The 18154-nt window shown below is 36.2% G+C and overlaps 2 protein-coding genes across 2 annotated transcripts; both read left to right on the top strand.

Moving 5' to 3' along the window:
* Positions 1-2377: 2377 nt before the first annotated feature.
* Positions 2378-10233, top strand: LOC121054807 (DEAD-box ATP-dependent RNA helicase 31). The gene is made up of 10 exons (XM_040525588.1): positions 2378-3716; positions 4282-4388; positions 6087-6142; positions 6223-6447; positions 6536-6742; positions 6825-6911; positions 7020-7115; positions 7186-7401; positions 7621-7803; positions 9473-10233. The coding sequence occupies exons 1-10, from the start codon at positions 2455-2457 to the stop codon at positions 9698-9700; spliced, it is 2667 nt and encodes an 888-aa protein (XP_040381522.1). The 5' UTR covers positions 2378-2454; the 3' UTR covers positions 9701-10233.
* Positions 10234-15465: 5232 nt separating this feature from the next.
* LOC102699417 (abscisic acid receptor PYL3-like) lies at positions 15466-17862 on the top strand. The gene is made up of 3 exons (XM_006656952.2): positions 15466-15666; positions 17052-17267; positions 17668-17862. Exons 1-3 carry the CDS (start codon positions 15466-15468, stop codon positions 17860-17862), a joined length of 612 nt encoding a protein of 203 aa, XP_006657015.2.
* The last annotated feature ends 292 nt before the right edge of the window (positions 17863-18154 follow it).

The following is an 18154-nucleotide window of genomic DNA, read 5'->3' as shown; positions in this document are numbered from 1 at the left end:
CATTTAGGAGGCTCACAACATATATCTGTTGGTTACTGTGTTTCCAAGCTCTGGCGGTTGCCACAAGCAGCTGCCATTGCAAGCTTATACCAAATTCATATATTGCACGAAGATCTCAATTTTCAAAGATAAAAAGGGCTACCTGTATGGGAAATGCAATTCTGCTTATGTATCCATGTATGTTCATAGACTAACCCAAAAATTTAAACCGCTCCAAGATTGTAGTAACTAACATCAAATTATTACGGCTGGACAGTTATCTAGAGGCTGTTTGGTTGGTGCCCTGGTCTGAGAGCCCTTACTCAGGTAGGTGCATCCTACCGTATGTGCGCAAAATTGGATGCATGATATTGATGTCCGAGTCACGATTTTGATGGCACCAAGCAAACAAGCACTTAATAATCTCAACTTTGCATCAACATTACAATAATATATGGATGTCCAATTTACATGACCAAAATGATTCCATCTTTGTAGTATTGGACGAGTTGAATGGTTTGCTATTGATATGGTCATTTTTTATAATATACTGATGAGTTTGTTAATTGTTTTACAATATGTATTTTCTTCAAAAATACCTAAAACACCGTAATATACATGTAAGATTAATGATTGATTTATACCCTTATAGGGTTAAACAAAATTATGATTTTTTTTACAACCTCCTTGCACGACAGAAGTTTTACTTCAATGTTTTCTTTTCAAAAAAAAAATGTATGCCACATTGCATATAACAGATAAATTATATTTTAAAAGTAAATAAAATACAAAAAATCTTGAAACTTATAGAAACTTCATGTCATGCAAAGAGGCTACACATAAAACTTTATAAATTTTTAAAACATCTAAGTGTATAAACCAAATGTTTAACTTGCAACTATATAATGGCATTTTTGTATATTTAAAAAAAATATTCCTAGCCTAATGGTATATTGTAGAACAATGGATAAACTCAATGATATATTATAGAAAATGACAGCATCGATGATAAATCATTGAATTGAGGCAAACTCATTGATATAAAGGAAATTGTCTCATAGAGATAAGATTGAAGTTGAAGCAACATATTGTCTAACTCTAGATGAGGAAGAGAGAACAAAATCCTTACAAACACAAGAAGTAAGAAGAAGAAAAAATTCTTCATTAACACGATAGGAAAGAAACAAAAGAAATAAATCAAAGTTAATTTTCCAAAAGGTTGGACTTTCGGCTCGTTTTTTCTTTTATGAAGTTGACAATTCTATATAGTAATATTTTCTTATCTTTCATTTGAACCAAAAGAGACAACAGGATATTCTTATCTTTCCTTTGAACCAAACAGGACAATAGAATATTTCTATATTTCCTTTGAGCCAAGGGGGCAATATTGAAAAAAAAAAATCCCAAGGCAGTTGAATGCTCCAAAATTTTTGTCAGCTCTCTAATCCAAAAAGGGCTTTACACTGACAAGAAATTCAGCTAAAATGGCAGGTAACGTAACTATTGATATCGGAATGTCTATAATAAATTCCCCATTAATATTAAATATAAATTGGCTAAAGATTTATATAAAACTCAAATAAAACCTAAAAATCCATTAAATCAGAAACGATGAGTGTCCCTCAAAGTGACTTCTATTTTTTACTACAAAGTAACATCACTCATGGATACCATTAATATCGATACCATTAGTATTAATACAAAACTATAGATTTAGTGCGGAAGCTACCAAATAACTTCATTTTTTATAGTTCCACTATTGGTTTTTTAAGTTTTAAAAGTTATAGTTCTATGATAAAATTAATGTAAAATATATAATTTTGTGATAAAATGTTTTAAATATATAATTTTATGAAAAACTAATGCTAAATACGTACCCTCCGTTTTATAATGTAAGATGTTTAATTTTTTTGCTTGCAATGTTCGACCATTTGTCTTATTTAAAAAATTATAAAAATATCATTTATTTTGTTTGTGACTTACTTCATTGTTAAAAGAACTTTAAGCACGACTTGCCATTTTTTATATTTGTATTAAATTTTTAAATAAGACGAATGGTCAAACATTGCAATAAAAAAATCAAATATCTTATATTATAAAACGGAGGTAGGTAGTAGTTACGTGGTGCTTACATTGGCTGCGTTCGAAGCAGGCTATTGCAAAAGCTGATTAGCAACATGGGAAATAATAAACATAATTAGTATATAATTAATTAAGTATTACTTATTAACATTTTTAAAAAATAAGTTTATTTGATGTTCTAAAATAATTTCTATATAAAAAATTTTCGTAGGAAATACGTCATTTAGCAGTTTTTATTAGCAGTTTGAAAAGTGGTTCATCTCATCGTGCCAAAACGAAAGCAGTAGGAGTATTCCGTAATAGAATCACTCTCCATTTCTCTCAAAACCCCCAATTCCTTGGGCAGCCGTCGTGTGTTAAACCCTAAACCCTCCCACCGCCGCCTCCTCCGCCATGCGGCGCCACCGCCACCTTCTCGGCCTCCTCCGCCGTGCCGCGGCATCGTCGACGCCCGCCTCCGCCTCCCGCCCCGCGGGCCCACCGCTCCCCAGCCTCCACCCGGTCCCGCCGAGGAATGGCGGCGCCGCCGGCCCCCGCTTCTTCTCCTCTCGCGCCCGCGCCGGTGCCGGCTCCGGAGCTGCCGCGAAGAGTCTGATCGAGGACGAGGCCGAGCTCAGCGACTGGATCAGCGACCTCAAGACCGACTCATTCCACCTCGGCCTCAGCAGTGGCGACGAAGGCGACGCCTCCTCCACCACGCGCGGGCCGGCTGCCTCGAGGGGAGGCCGGGGGGGCCGGGACTCCAGGGGGCCGCCGCCGAGGTCGAGATTTGGCGGCGGCGGCGAAGGGCGTGGGTTTGAGAGGAGGGGGAGGATGGTGAGCAGCGGGATAGATGATGACGACGAGGATGAGGATGAGGTTGGGTTTGCTTCTCCGAGGGGAAGGCGGGAGCGGGGAGGGAGGTCGTCAGAATTTTCACATAGAGGAAGGAGGGGAAATGATCGGGGAGGGAGGTCGTCAGAGTTTTCTCATGGAGGAAGGAGGGGAAACGATTTTGACGATGATGCTGGATTTCGGTCTCCAAGGGGGCAGCGTGGCCGGGGTGGGAGGTTGGCTAATGCGCCGCGGAGGGGCTACGATTTTGATAATGAGTCTGGGTTCCGATCTCCAAAGGAACAGCGTGGCCGGGGTCGGGGTTACAGTGATTTGGATGATGATGAAGGTGGGTTTGGATCTCTGAGGGTAAGGCAAGGTCGTGGTGGAAGGATGTCTGGTATGTCACGGAGAGGAGGGAGGGGAAGTGATTTAGATGACAGCGAGGATGATGAAAATGATTCTATGGAGTTTGGAGCTTCTAGCAGAAGGCATGACAGGGGCAGGAGAGGTAAGGACGTGGAATCTTTTGGATCACGGAGAGGGGGGAGAGGAGACAGTGCAGATTTTGGCGATAGGTGGCCGAAGGGTGGAAAGATGTTTGATTTTGGTTCATCAGAAGATGATGGTGAACTGGAGGAAGTTGATGAGGATGATGGTCCATCAGGTTTTGAGGATGATCTCTCCGATAACGGGAGTGGTGAGAAGGATTTGGTGAAGAGTCCAGCTAAAACTTTTGCCCCTTTCGAGTCAATTAAAGGAGAGTCAGTTGATCAGGAGGGTGTGGGTGTGGTGCGCACGAAGGAGAGTGGAGGTGGTGATTCATATTTGAGCCAAACGAGGTAGCTCCTCCTTAAATATTTTCTGATGCAATATTTTCTTTGATTTTAAATGAAAACTATTTAGATCAGCAGTTTATGATCAACTAAGTTTCTATGATTTGGTTAATGCTACCTTCGTAAATAGCAGATTTGTTGCTTATTTGATGACACAACAAATTATGTGCTTCTAATTTCTTGGATCCTTCTAGTTGGGGGCTGCTACAGTCTGCAGCTTTTCCTTAACACAACAACGTCTAGTTGGGGCTGCTACATTCTGCAGCCTTTCCTTAACACAACATGATGCATCCACAGTCTGTCTGAATAATATTTTTTAGTTCATAGGAGATCTTGGTCCTTATACAGTCCTAGTTGATGAAAATGTTATAGCTTATTGAATCCATATTAAGGTATTGCTCTGCTTGCCTCAGTGTATTTACGTACTATATGGTTATGGCACTGTGCATATATCAACTGTTATTTCTCTGAATAGTTGCAGACAGACTTGTATTATAACACTGGGTATGATTGTTGATTATGAACGTAAAAATGCTGGTCCTTTTGGATGTTCTCACCTTTTACATAATAGGTTTGATGAATGCTCCTTGTCTCCCTTGACACTAAAAGGTGTTAAAGCTGCTGGGTATGAACGAATGACTGCCGTGCAGGAGGCCACTCTTCCTATTATACTTCAAGGTAGATCCTAGTATTTTTTTTTAACTGTGTGCTCAACATTGTAGTTTTACTCTATCACATTTCACTTTTTCTCTCCTTGTCTGTCCAAATTTTTATGAGTCGTGAGTTTATAGATCCACCAGACTAGTACCCACTAACTTCACATTTTTAATTTCAAATGTGTTTCTTCATATATCCATTTAACTACAAATTCTTGTTTAAGTTTGACATTGATGTGTGAAGACCACCTATTAGTTCCCATCATGTGCATGTTTACCACAGTACCACCCAAGCAGATCTCTTCTTTGACTTGACACACTTCACAGGCTGAGCTGGTTTAGGAAATGAAATCACTGCTACATGGTGTCTATAATCCTGAGTTAAAAAAATCCAAAACCGATGGATTTAATTTCAAATTTGTTGGAAGAGGTGTAGCCATGTAGCCCCCATTTGGAAACAAAGATATTTTGTAATTTCCATAGTAAATTGTTTAGCATCTTGTATGGCACCGCAAATAGACCTTTGACAAAAAATGATAATCGCAACGATCCAATAGTTAGTGAAATCCAATTAATGCTGGGTATTGTATCGTAAACATTGTTTCTTTCTGAACAAAATTTGCAAAAGCCAATATAAATGTGATTATACTACCAAAGGTAGATTGAACTGCATTATTGCTATTTGGTCTTAAGTACTTTCATGCTAATAGTATTTAAGACGTGAAACATTACACACCATTTATGAGGTTAAGTTTTTTTTGGGGTCCTAATATAGTCTACAGCCAAGATAAGATGTCTTTAGTTTGGAACTGCCTGAAGCAAGTTAAGAAAAATAAATGTGGTCCATTTTGAATATGTATTCTCAACTTGTATGCTTGGTGGGGCCTATACATTAGGTAGTGTGTTGAAGAATTTTCTATACATAGGTGGTGTGTTGAAGAATTTTGCCCACCTTTGCTGATTCTTGGTGCATGATTCTAACTAAATAGATGTGAGGCTTTTGATTGCCTCCAACTAATGTGAATCATGGAATTTATGTAGATTCCTTAATTTCTAAAGTAATTTTTTAGTCTTCTGTCTTGTAGATAACCTTGATTGATGTAGGTCAGTAGGTGTTAAAATTGGAAGAGTTAAATTCTTTATTGTCAAAACTTAGCAGATGGTCTGTAAACCTTGGTGCCTCTTAAAACCCTAAAAACATATTGTCAGGTCCATAAACTGGGTTGGTATGAGTTACCAATGAAATTGAAGAGACAAATTTGGTGAGTTGGAGGTTTGAAATAAAGTTCTCTACCATCCTAATGCAAATCCTCGATGACATAACAGAACACATCACCTGAATGCCTCTTTGTTTCACAAAATTATTGACTCAGTAAATGGCTTTGAGGTGTGAGGATGTAAGTGGCAGCAACTCAAGTTTAGATACCCATGTCACAGTTTATTTTTTTGTATCAAACTCTGGACATATGGTGAAATAAACAATGATGCAATTTTGTTGATCCTAAGGTACAAGCAAAACAATGTGCAACTTGAGCCAATCTATTTTGAAATCCGTAATTGCCTTAAGACAGCCAAATAACAAAGCAGAACATCAACTGTTAGTACTGTATTTTTTAAGATATTTCTCATGATTGCAGAACCATCTTATTCACACTTGATGACTTGAATTGCAACTTTCTAGCCCATGCCAATGAACTAACAAGTCTACTTATATCTATAGGGAAGGATGTTCTGGCAAAAGCAAAGACTGGAACTGGAAAAACTGTTGCATTCTTGGTGATTACCATGCTGGCTTAGTGAATTTTCTTTTACTTTTTTTGTTGGTAATTTGTAACTTTTCAATGTTGCATGTATAGCTTCCTGCTATTGAAGTTGTCTCCAAATTGTCCCCTATTGATCGTGATCAAAAAAGGCCTCCCATCAGTGTTGTTGTGGTGTGCCCTACACGTGAGCTCGCTGATCAGGCTGCTGCAGAAGCTAACAAGCTCCTTAAATTTCATCCATCAATTGGAGTACAACTTGTAATAGGTGGCACTAGAATGGCTCTAGAGCAGAAGCGCATGCATACAAACCCTTGCCAGGTGATTGGAATTTGGAAGTAATTTGCTGAATTATCCTGAAAATTTTTACATTTGAATTATGTGACGTAAAAATGCCGCTTGTGTACAGATTCTAGTAGCTACACCAGGGAGGCTTAAGGATCATATGGAGAACACTCCAGGGTTCGCTACTAGATTGACGGGTGTCAAAGTTCTTATTCTTGATGAAGCAGATCGCTTATTAGATATGGGATTCCGAACTGATATCGAGAGAATAGTGGCTGCACTCCCAAAACAGCGTCAAACACTCCTATTTTCTGCAACTGTTCCAGATGAGGTATTGCCATTATAAATATTTCCCTTCTATAGGTCAACACTTCTGTTTGGTCAAAATGTAATAAATTTCTACTCTTTTCTAGGTACGTCAAGTTTGCCACATTGCCATGAAAAGAGATATTGAATTTGTGAACACTGTTCAAGAAGGAAGCGAGGAAACACACTCACAGGTATTTTTCAGAACATATGCATATCACCTGTTTATTTAGATTATAAGTTACAAATTTTGATGAGACATGTTATGTTTTTTTGAGCAATCCTTTTGTTACCGTGTTCAGGTGAAGCAAACGCATATAGTTTCACCGCTAGACAAGCAGTTTTCTATCCTGTATGGTCTTCTAACTGATCATATTTCAGAAAATGTTGACTACAAGGTAAGTGAATTGGCATCTTTGAAGTTTCTCCTGTAAATATTATATGCGTACTTACAATGAGAAAGTGCAGGTAATTGTGTTTTGTACAACAGCAAAGGTAACAGGTCTCGTTGCCGAACTTCTGTCTGAATTGAAGTTGAATGTACGCGAGATTCACTCCAGAAAGCCGCAAAGTTACAGAACCAGAATAGCCAAAGAATTTAAGGAGTCAAAAGGTCTTATTCTTGTTAGCTCTGATGTATCTGCTAGGGGCGTTGATTATCCCAATGTCACACTAGTTGTACAGGTAACAAACTTCTTCACTGTAGTTCTTGAGCTGTTCATTTGCTGTTGCTTATATCTTCCAAACATGTAAAAAAAACCAGATTGATTTGTTGATCATCCAGCACAGAAAGATATTTTTCCCTATATTTGGCTTATAAACAGTTTGTTGAAATAAATATGACCTTGCACATTTTTGTCTTTATCATAAACCAATGTCAAACTGATTATCATGTTATTGCAGATGGGAGTGCCTACTGACAGAGAACAATATATCCATCGACTTGGTAGAACTGGCCGCCGAGGAAATGAGGGGAGTGGAATCTTATTATTGGCACCATGGGAAGAATACTTCTTGAGAAGTATCAAAGATCTGCCTATTACAGAGGCAACATTACCTTTAATTGATCTGGACACTAAAAGAAAGGTAATTCAGCTTATTTACTAGTCCACATATTATAGTTGGTGGCAGTTTAATGTACATGCAATAACAATCATCTCTACTATTTAAAATTGGAGTCGTCTATCCTCCTTCCCATCCCACATCACGCAAAAACCAATCGCTTCAAAAACCAGAAAAAAACAAGTGGTTTCTTTAAGATAACCGTTTCTTTTCTCCATGGGCCCGTCCATCATCAGTTGTACGAGCCGTTTCTTTTCTCTATGGGCTTGTGCAGTTCATCATCCGTTGTATGGATATATTGTAATGCACGGGTATATTACTAGTATTGTGAATACCAAGGATAGGGAAGAAAACACTTTGATAAGATTATGAATTCTTGCATCACCTAAGAATTGGAAATCAGTTGGTTCATATTAGTTGTCTTGATGTCCCCTTCTTTCAATGTATTTCTTTTGAAGTCATGTTTAAAATCCATAAACCAAAGGTGCATTATCCACCACAATGAGTTATAGTGACTTATAGCTGCTGCAAAGTGGTTGGTTGACACTATTGTTTTGATTATTGGTTCATCTGCACTGAACCGTCTACCTGGCATCTAAAATCTGCATCACGGAGAGAAAAAAAATACATCCTAAAGTATTATGTCCCTACTTAAGATTAGGGTATTCTCACAATTACGCATAACCAGTCTGGATTTCATGGTGAAATTGAGCTTGACACCATGCTTTAGTTGTACTTGTATGCATTTGTGGCTTTCAGATGGTCAGAGTCTTGTAATGTTAGCTTTGCTAATTGCAGTATTATTTTCTTGATAGGCCAAGCTATGCAAATTTCCTCTTAATATTCTTTTTACATGTTGGAAGGGATATTGTTTGAGACAAATATATATTGATCTGGAACCCTGATATTCTCTTGGGTCTCTAATGCATAGTTAGTGTGTGGTACACATATGTGTGCTGTGATTCCATTTCCAGTAATAGATTATAGATGTAATGATAAAAGTCAATTTTTGCTGGGATAACCTCTCGGTGGGGTAGAGTTGTGGGCACACAACTTAACCCACCAGGATGAAAACCTTTGTCCCCATCCACAAGTGCATTCCGTAGGAATTTTATGAGGTTCATGGGTTTATCCCTGGTCTAGCCTTAATCTGTTTGAGCTTGTGTTGGAGGAGCAAAAAAAAAAAAAATCACAGAGCAAGACATGACATCCACTATTTGGGGATAATTGTTTCGTACATATTGTTGGTTTAACCATGGAAAGGCTATGCTTCTGTAAAGTTATGTTTGTATCAGAGGTTCTTTGACCAAAAACATTCTTGAGCAGGAAAACAGAACAATTTGTTGCATTGGGCTGTGGAGCTAGTCAAGGGAGTGATACCAAATACTAATTATAGTAAAAATATCTAATTTGTCCCTAAAACTGAGGCTGATAATTGATTGTATCTAAATAGCAAAATGAAGATGATTTTAAAAACTAAACCATGGTACCAAATTTTAAACCCCATATGGATGGTTTGAGTCAATGATGTTCAGAATGTCCTTCACGTTTTGCATCTCTGCTGATTGTTCCTGCTTAGCTCCATCCTTCATTGACTGTTATACTTTGTATGCCATTTTTCGTGCAAAATACCCACAATGATATTCTAGTAGTTGGCATATCGATACATATTTGCATTTTCTTATTTTTGTAGGTGGAAAAGGCTCTTGCTCATGTGGAGGTTAAGGATAAGGAGCTTGCTTACCAAGCATGGCTCGGTTACTATAATTCTAACAAGTACATTGGGCGTGACAAATACCAGCTTGTATCACTTGCCAATGAATTCAGCAGAAGCCTGGGTCTCAACAACCCTCCTGCAGTGCCTAAGCTTGTCCTTAGAAAGATGGGTCTGAACAACATTCCAGGTCTGCGATCGAAATAATCTGCCTTGAATCAAAGTTCTCTTGAATACACACAGCACATTATTATCGTGCTTCACAAGGGTACGAGTTTTGGAGGTCTAGTTAGCAAACAGGCTGCGCATGAACAACAGTTATGATTAAGGTCATAACTGTTATTAATCTCATTCTTTTGCCGTGTAGCATGGAAATCTGCTTGATGAAGGTGAATGTATACACAAGTGATATGTAGTATTGCATGCCTTGGACAAATATTTGAGTACTGGCTGATGTAAACATCATCTGAGTTGGTGGCTCACGGAACTTTACTTGTTTCTTTTCATCTTCATGTGCCTGCATATTTAGTGGACAGGAGCAGGGGAATAATACCCCTGTGTGTGCGCAGAAGACAGGATTGCGCAACAGCTCTGCTCTCCATTTGGCATCGTCAACTGGTTTTGTTTGCAGAATGCCATAGGCCCCGTTTAGTCTGTGCTATATTGGACATTTGACTTAGATTTTAGAAAGGGTTTTTGAACACAAATAAAATAACGAATTTTATAGCTCGTCTATAAACAGCGAGATGAATCTTTTAAGCATAATTAATTTATTTGTGTCTTACTGTAGCTCTTATGGTTAATTATGAAATAATTAGGTTTAAAAGATTATCTTATGATTTCTCCCCCAGCTTTGCAATGCAATTAGTTTTTTATTTTATTTATGTTTAATGCTCTATTTAGGTATCTAAAGATTTGATGTGATGTTTTTAGGAAAAAAATTGAGAACTAAGCAAGCCTTATTAATTGCTTTGTTCGTAGGGTTAGAGAAAACTATTAAATGTAGTTTTGCTGCGTATTGTTTGTGTTAGGTTTGGCCGCATGCATGGGTTTGTCGATTATAACCACCTGTCCTTTTTTTTTTTGTCATTTCTACTTTTTTTTTGGACTATATGTATATCCCATCTGAAAGGTTTCGCGCACGACAAAAATGTGAAGAGGTCAGTACTAAGTTTGCTTCATGACAGATTAAATTCTTCGGCACGAAAGAAGAACAACGGTACATGTTGCAAAAATCCAAATATAAAGTTCGGTTTTAACCTTTACCTTTTCAGAAGGAGCAATGATTGTTTGGTAGCGCTGTGTAGTGCGCAACTGGGTTTTCGAGTTCGATACCGATGGTCTATCTAACCTAAAATTTAAATTTTTAATGTTAAATTTAGAATATATTTTAGATTTTTTTATTGTAGTTTATTTTTACGTGGACCTTTAATCACTAAAAACACATATATATATATACAAATTTTATTTGTAAATTATTTTTTATTTACATTTACGCTTTATTGGCTTTTCCTTTAAAAAACAATCATCCTGATGGCTGTTCATCCTTCTACAGTGCACGCTACCACTTGGTACTTTACACAATGTGCAGAATACAAGAGAGGGTTGGAGTGTATTTAGAGTAGATATAATAGTAGACTATAAACCAGCTATAAACAGCTATACAAATATTTTAAAGAGATAAGAAAGGAGAGAAGACAGTGTGCTATTAATTTGTAGCTAGCTACAGCACGGTCTGCAAGACATTGTATGACTTATGATATCATGTATTAATATTTTGTAGGTAACTATTGTATGAATTGACTATTGAATTGGCTATAGATGAATTGGAGCTAATAGTTGACTATTAAAACGTGTTGCGTCCACGTATTCATCGAACTTTTTTTGAGCCTAACTACTTAAAAATTAGGGGCTATTTCGTTTCTGCCCCTGTCTTAGGTTTTAATACTGATTTTGCCCCTTCTTTTTTAGGGTTTTCGTTTTTGCCCTTATTTTTTTAAATTGAACGAACCACTTGCCCCTCCTTTAGATGGAAGGACTAATGATGCTAAATGACATGTTAAAGGACTATTTTACCCCTGCATGAGAATATCATTTTGATTTTTTTTGTCATTTGTGTTGTTACCCTCTGTTCTAAATCATAGAAATATACAAAACAATATATTATTAATTCAAATGACATGTTTAAAAACTTGTAATTTTTTTAAAATATTTGACAGCGTTTCAAAACTATGTCAATTTTTTTAAAAAAATTATAAGTTTCATAGAAATATACAAAAGCAATACATTATTAATTTAAATGACATGTTTAAAAACTTATAATTTTTTAAACACGGGTAATTTTGTCATTAATTATTTTGGGAATTAAATCTTTTATTTTTTAAACTAAATATATTGGTCAACTAACAGTCAACATAACTTCCATCCAAAATAGGGACAAACGGTTCATTCGATTAAAAAAAAAGAGAGGCAAAAACGAAAACCCTAAAAAGGAGAGGTAAAACTAATATTAGACTTGAAAATTAGGACATGAACGAAATTGTCCCTAAAAATTACTAGTGGTTAAAGTTGAAACACTAAATGAAATGGTAAGGGTAAGTGGAGGTAGTACTTTTTACGTTTGGATGTCTGATCCTTGGACTTGTTTTGCATGCAGAAAAAAAAATCCCCAAGTTATGTGTTTCCAATGGTTACACTCGAATGTAAGTAGGAAACCAATAATCTTAAATACGTTATCCCATTTCATATAGGAGCACATCGAGATTCGAGCAGCAAAAACCAAGGAAATATTTGATTGTCGGATTAATTACATTGAAAACATTTATAGGTGACCCATGATTCCAAATGAGTTATTAAGGTTCTAGGACAATTCAAATATATTTTTGGCTAACTTTGTTTTGATCTACCTAGCTAGTAAGAACCAGTTATGAACATAACAATTCAACCTAATTTTCTATAAGGAAATAACTTTCCAAAAGACAATGGGCATTATATATCTTACAAAATTAATTTAACCAAATATGAAGTCACTAGTACTCACCTTCCAGAGAGAGCAAAGATTTGATAATGTGATGTAGTGCAGGATTCAAGTTTGAACTGAAGTGTCGTTCATCCTTGTACAGTGCATGCTAGGATCCTTGGTTGATTATGCAAGAGCTTTGAGTTCATCAACCTATCTTATGGACCAAAAAAATTGAGTTGCCTCTTCTAGCTTTGTGCTTTAAGTCAAGAACAATATATAATTAGTGATAATGGGTACAAGCAGATGTTAGATTCATGCAATCTTAGGCTGAACCATTTCATAGTATCAAACCGTAAAAACTAATGAAATATTTGACTAGTTGGAACACACAGAAACCACTTTAAGAAATCCATATGATTCTTGTGTTCACGATTCCTAGCTATGCCCTGCCCAATAGAAGTTCTAAGGCTCTAGGACAATTCAAATGTTTTTGGGCTAACTGTTTTTTGGTCTACCTAGGTGCCAAGATCTAGTTAGGGACATAATAAATCAAATGGAATTTTCTCATGGGAAATGATTTTTGAAAACAATGGACACTAATTATATCATAAGACTAATTTAATCAGAGGTCATGTAGCAATCTGTTGAAATTATTGCATTTGAAATGGACTCATAACCTCAATGCTACCATTTTTTTTTGTTTTTTTTTATCGGGAATCTGACAAACTAAAGATATGCAAGCATCAACAGGGGGAAAAAAGAAATCTAGGATGACTTTCATAAACAGCTCGGACGGGATGAGGGCACCACTAGTTTGATTAGTTACATAATTTTCTTTGGATGATGAAGGCAGTTCAAGACATCCCAAGATTCAACATGATAAAAAGATGCAAACATAAACGGGGTGATTGTTTGGCTTTTTCATAGAAAAACCAAACGACATATTTACAAGCAAAAAATAATTTATGAATAAAACATATATATATATATATATATATATATATATATATATATATATATATTCTTAGCTATCTAAAAGCCAATACTGAAGATAAAATTCGGTAAAAAAATTCTCAAAATTAACTCTAAATTTAAGATTAAAATTCAAATTTTGCCATATAAACATAAGCATAATCGAAAATAGGGATGAACATATGTTAGCATCACAGAAAAAAACCTAGGATGAATATGGTAAACAACTCAGTGCCCCTATCTTTTTACTTTTACTTATACTTATAAACCAAAGTTTGAATCTACAAACTTAAATTTGAAGTAGATTTGGGGTTTTTTCATCACATTTTATTTTCTAGCCTTGGGTTTTAAATCGCTAATAATACATATGTAATAATTTTTATTCATAACTTATTTTTTATTTATAAATATACTATTTGGCTTTTTTCATAAAGGACCTTAGATGCCGGAGGACAACGACAGTTCAATTTTATGGTATGAGTGCAAGACATCCCTAGACTCTACACGACAACATGAAAAAGCGAGTACTAAGTTTGCTCGATCATGGCATAGATTAATTCATCGACACGAAAGAAGAAAGACGTACAGTACATGCATGTTACAAACATCCAAACATAAAGTCCCCTTTTAATCTTTACGTTTTCAGAAAGAGCAATAATTAGATAAATGTCATGCATGTAGCCGATGAACAGGTGCTTGTTCAGTTGTGCACGCGCACCCGGGTTTCATGTTTGATACTCAGGGGCCGTTAATCCTTGTACCGTGCACACTATAGCCTCTGCACTTTACACAAGGTGAATAGGACAAGAGAGGAGAGACTATAGTATACTCAAGGAGAGATTTGCTCCGGTAAAAGAAAAGTATCTTGAGGTACCGCTACATCGAGGTACCAAATTATTTCTTACCATTGGATCTAGCTGAATAGGATGTGCGCCGTTAGATCCTACGATCAGAAACGATTTGGTACCGCGAGGTACCGGTATCTCGAGGTATTTTTTGTTACTTTTTATTGAACCGTAAAATTGCTCTTAAGGTAATGATGTTACCAAAGCGTGTTGCATCCTGATATGCATGAAAGTCTTTTTCAATGGAAGCCTAACTATTTATAAATTACTAGCCCTCAATGTTGAAACAGTAAATGAAAAGTAAATGCAAATGGAGGTAGTACATGTTTTGATATCTAAACCTTATACTTGTTTTGAACTAGGAAAAAAAACCTAAATGATGTTCTTTCTATGGTTACACTTGAATCTAAGTAGGAAAACAGTAATATTAATAAATTCTCCAATTTCATATAGGAGCATATCAATAACTAAAAACCAATGAAATATTCAACCAATTGGAATTACATCGAAAACAATCATAGGAGATACATGAGCCGAAATGAGTTATAAGGCTCTAGGACAATTCAATTTGTCTTTTTGGCTAACTTTGTTCTGGTCTACTTGGCTATTAAGTACCTGCTAGGAACGCAATAACTTCAACGTAATATTCTAGTAGGAAATAATGTTTCAAAAGACACTGAGAATTATATATCTTGCATAAATTTGTTTAACCAAATACAACATAGCAATTCAATGAAACACTTGCAACCAAAATAGAGTTAAATATATAACCCATAATACCATTTTCAGTGTTTATATATTAGGAATCTCGACAAACTAGACATATGATAGCTTCACGAAAAAGAACTACTTTATGATTACGATAAACAGTGCAGATGGCATGAGCTCGCTAAAGGTTTGGTTAATTTATATTCTTTTAGATAGGCCGCGTTCGATACAACCAATAAATTATCTACACCTTCTCTTTTTCTACGCGCACGCTTCCCAAAGATACAAGCAATTCAAGCACACAGTTTCCTTCACACAAGCACAAAGCAAATCACCGGAACGGTTATACCGCTGGTGATATATACCACCCTTGTTCTTGCTAGCCTCTTCCATCCCATCTCGATCGACCAGCTTCTAAGAGCAGTTGATCTTCTCTTCCTCCTCGTTGTTTTCACCGCTGCTAGTGCTAGCTGCTACATTCCCAGATGGACGGTGCTGCAAGAGGAGCGTCTGCAGGGAAGTTTTCAGTGACGAGCCTCCCGCGGGCGCAGTGGAGGCTGGCGGACGAGCGGTGTGAGCTTCGGGAGGAGGAGATGGAATATGTGCGGCGGTTCCACCGCCATGAGCCCAGGAGTAACCAGTGCACCTCCTTCGTTGCCAAGCACATTAGAGCGCCCCTCCAAACGGTAAGCGATAAACATATATCATCGTATATGGCTTGTGTGTGTAATCAAATAAATGTCCATGGATCATCATGTGGAATCAATTCCTGCATGTATGGTTCTTAACTGTGTTTTTTTAAAGATTATATGGGGTATTTCAGGTTAATTCTATGTTTGTGTGTTCTTGGGTGGGTACGGAATTGGGGAGTGGGTTTTTGTTGCACAGGTGGTTGATATATATGGTTTCATCATGGAAAACCACAAGTTTCAATTTAGGTGAACACTTAAATCCACACATAATTTGATAACGCTTGAATATGAGTTTTGTAGCTTTTCAATTTGTGGTTTTACCAAAATACCATCTAATAGATTGCTCTATATACCCCGTTCAGTCATAAATAATTGATATATAGGATTGCAACATGGCCACCAAGACACTCATTTTATTATTAGTTACTGGTGTAAAACATACAAAAACATAGTAACTTTCTAATATTTTAAATCTTTTTAGAGGCAAATCTTTACATACCAAATTTAAAGTTGAATTAAAATATTCAAAGAGATATTGATGGTAAAGGTTGAAACGTATTGACTGTGTGTATTCGAAAACATCATATATTTGTGACTAGAGTGGGTATGTAATTATTTTATTCTATCATAATAAATATGCATTTTTAGCATATTAATATAAAATTAGAGATCTATAAAAATATTTAGTTGTTACCACCTCAGTAAGGGAATCTTATATACCACATATATTTAATCATGAAAGTAATAATGTTGATCTAAAATGGCAACAAAAAACTCCCATCTCATCTTGCTTGAGTTGAATGTTTTTCTGTCTATTGTCTGTGCATGACAGTTTTGAAAAGATTATTTTCTCCCTTCATATATGGACTGTAATGAATCTTCCATGTTCCTCTTTATAATTCAAAAGGAAGGTATGTATCAAACATGTCCTAATTAATTTAATGTGATAAGTGTATAATGCACATTGATGTTCAAATTTTATGTATATATATGTGTGTGTGTGTGTGTGTGTGTGTGTGTGTGTGTGTGTGTAGAATTGGAGGTATTATAATTTAACGAATAGGATTGGTTTTCAACATTTTCTGAATTACTTAAACCATTTTAGAGTATAGTGTAATGATTTATTTCAACACACACACACACACAAACATTTTGTTTGGATTTTTTGATTCACATGAAAATGTGTACTTGGAAGCTAGATATAATTCTTCTTTTTGGCTAGTTAATATGCATTACACACTTTGCAATATGTGTGACAACCATTTGAAAATGAGTCTTTTGGGATCTTTTGTGAAAACCAACCAGGAAAGAAAGATTCTAAACAAACTAGCTGTATTAATTAGTATTTGACACCCTTTGATCTCTTCATTATTATTCAGGTTTGGTCAGTGCTGAGGAGGTTTGACCAGCCACAACTTTTCAAACCATTTGTGAAAAAGTGTGTAATGCGAGGAAGCATTGAGGTGGGAAGTGTGAGGGAGGTCACCGTTCAAAGTGGGCTTCCTGCCACAAGGAGCATCGAGAGGTTAGATTTGCTTGATGACAATGAACACATCCTCCATGTCAGGTTTATTGGGGGCGATCATATGCTAAAGGTACAGTTTAATCCTGCTCACCTTGTCTAAGGTTTTCGTTTGTTTGGTTATTCCTATAAAGTGAATGTGTAACACACAATATACACATTTTAATATAACACAACAATATAAATATATAAATAATTATGGAGAAAGAGTTAATAGAAGTCCATAAGTACTTGGCACCACACTGTTGCCACTAGTAATTCACGTGATAATTTTTTTTGTACATAATATCTCACTGACTAGTATGCCCTAGACCCAAATATGTTGTGAGAATGTGGGCAAATAATAAAACATGCCAAAATTCAGGGGCAAACAATCATCTTTTTTTTAAAAAAAAAAATTTCAAATATGCTTATATTTTCAAAACTCTTTGTAGTGATTCTGACAATATATGTTTTTTTTGTTATTATGCCAGAATTACTCATCTATACTGACCGTCCACTCTGAGGTCATCGGTGGTCAGCCAGGGGCATTGGTGATCGAGACATTTGTGGTGGATATTCCACAGGGAAACACCAAAGATGACATCTGCTATTTTATCGAGAACTTGCTCAAATGTAACCTTAGGACCCTTGCTGATGTGTCCGAGGAGTGCCATGCTAGCCGTTGATCTCACTCTTTCTTGTTGGTTGATTGCATGATCAAAATAATCATCATCTCCTTCAGAGAATTGGTGGAACATGTTAAAATTTTCAGAAAAAAAGCTCCTTGGTTGACACTGGTCAGGAGTGCAACTTTCTAGTTTAGTTTGCAATAAATCATGTCCCAAACTAAGCGAAAATAAAACAACTAGACACTGAAGGATTAATTGTTTTAAGACATAATGTGCCTCAATATGTTTCTGATCTTCTTGGCTATTGAAATGTTCCTTAGGTACGCCTTTGGTGTAATTTCTTTAGATT

This window comes from Oryza brachyantha, chromosome 6, assembly GCF_000231095.2.
Source record: "Oryza brachyantha chromosome 6, ObraRS2, whole genome shotgun sequence".
In the NCBI taxonomy this organism is placed as follows: domain Eukaryota; kingdom Viridiplantae; phylum Streptophyta; class Magnoliopsida; order Poales; family Poaceae; genus Oryza; species Oryza brachyantha.
This window is presented reverse-complemented; position numbering and strand designations above follow the sequence as displayed.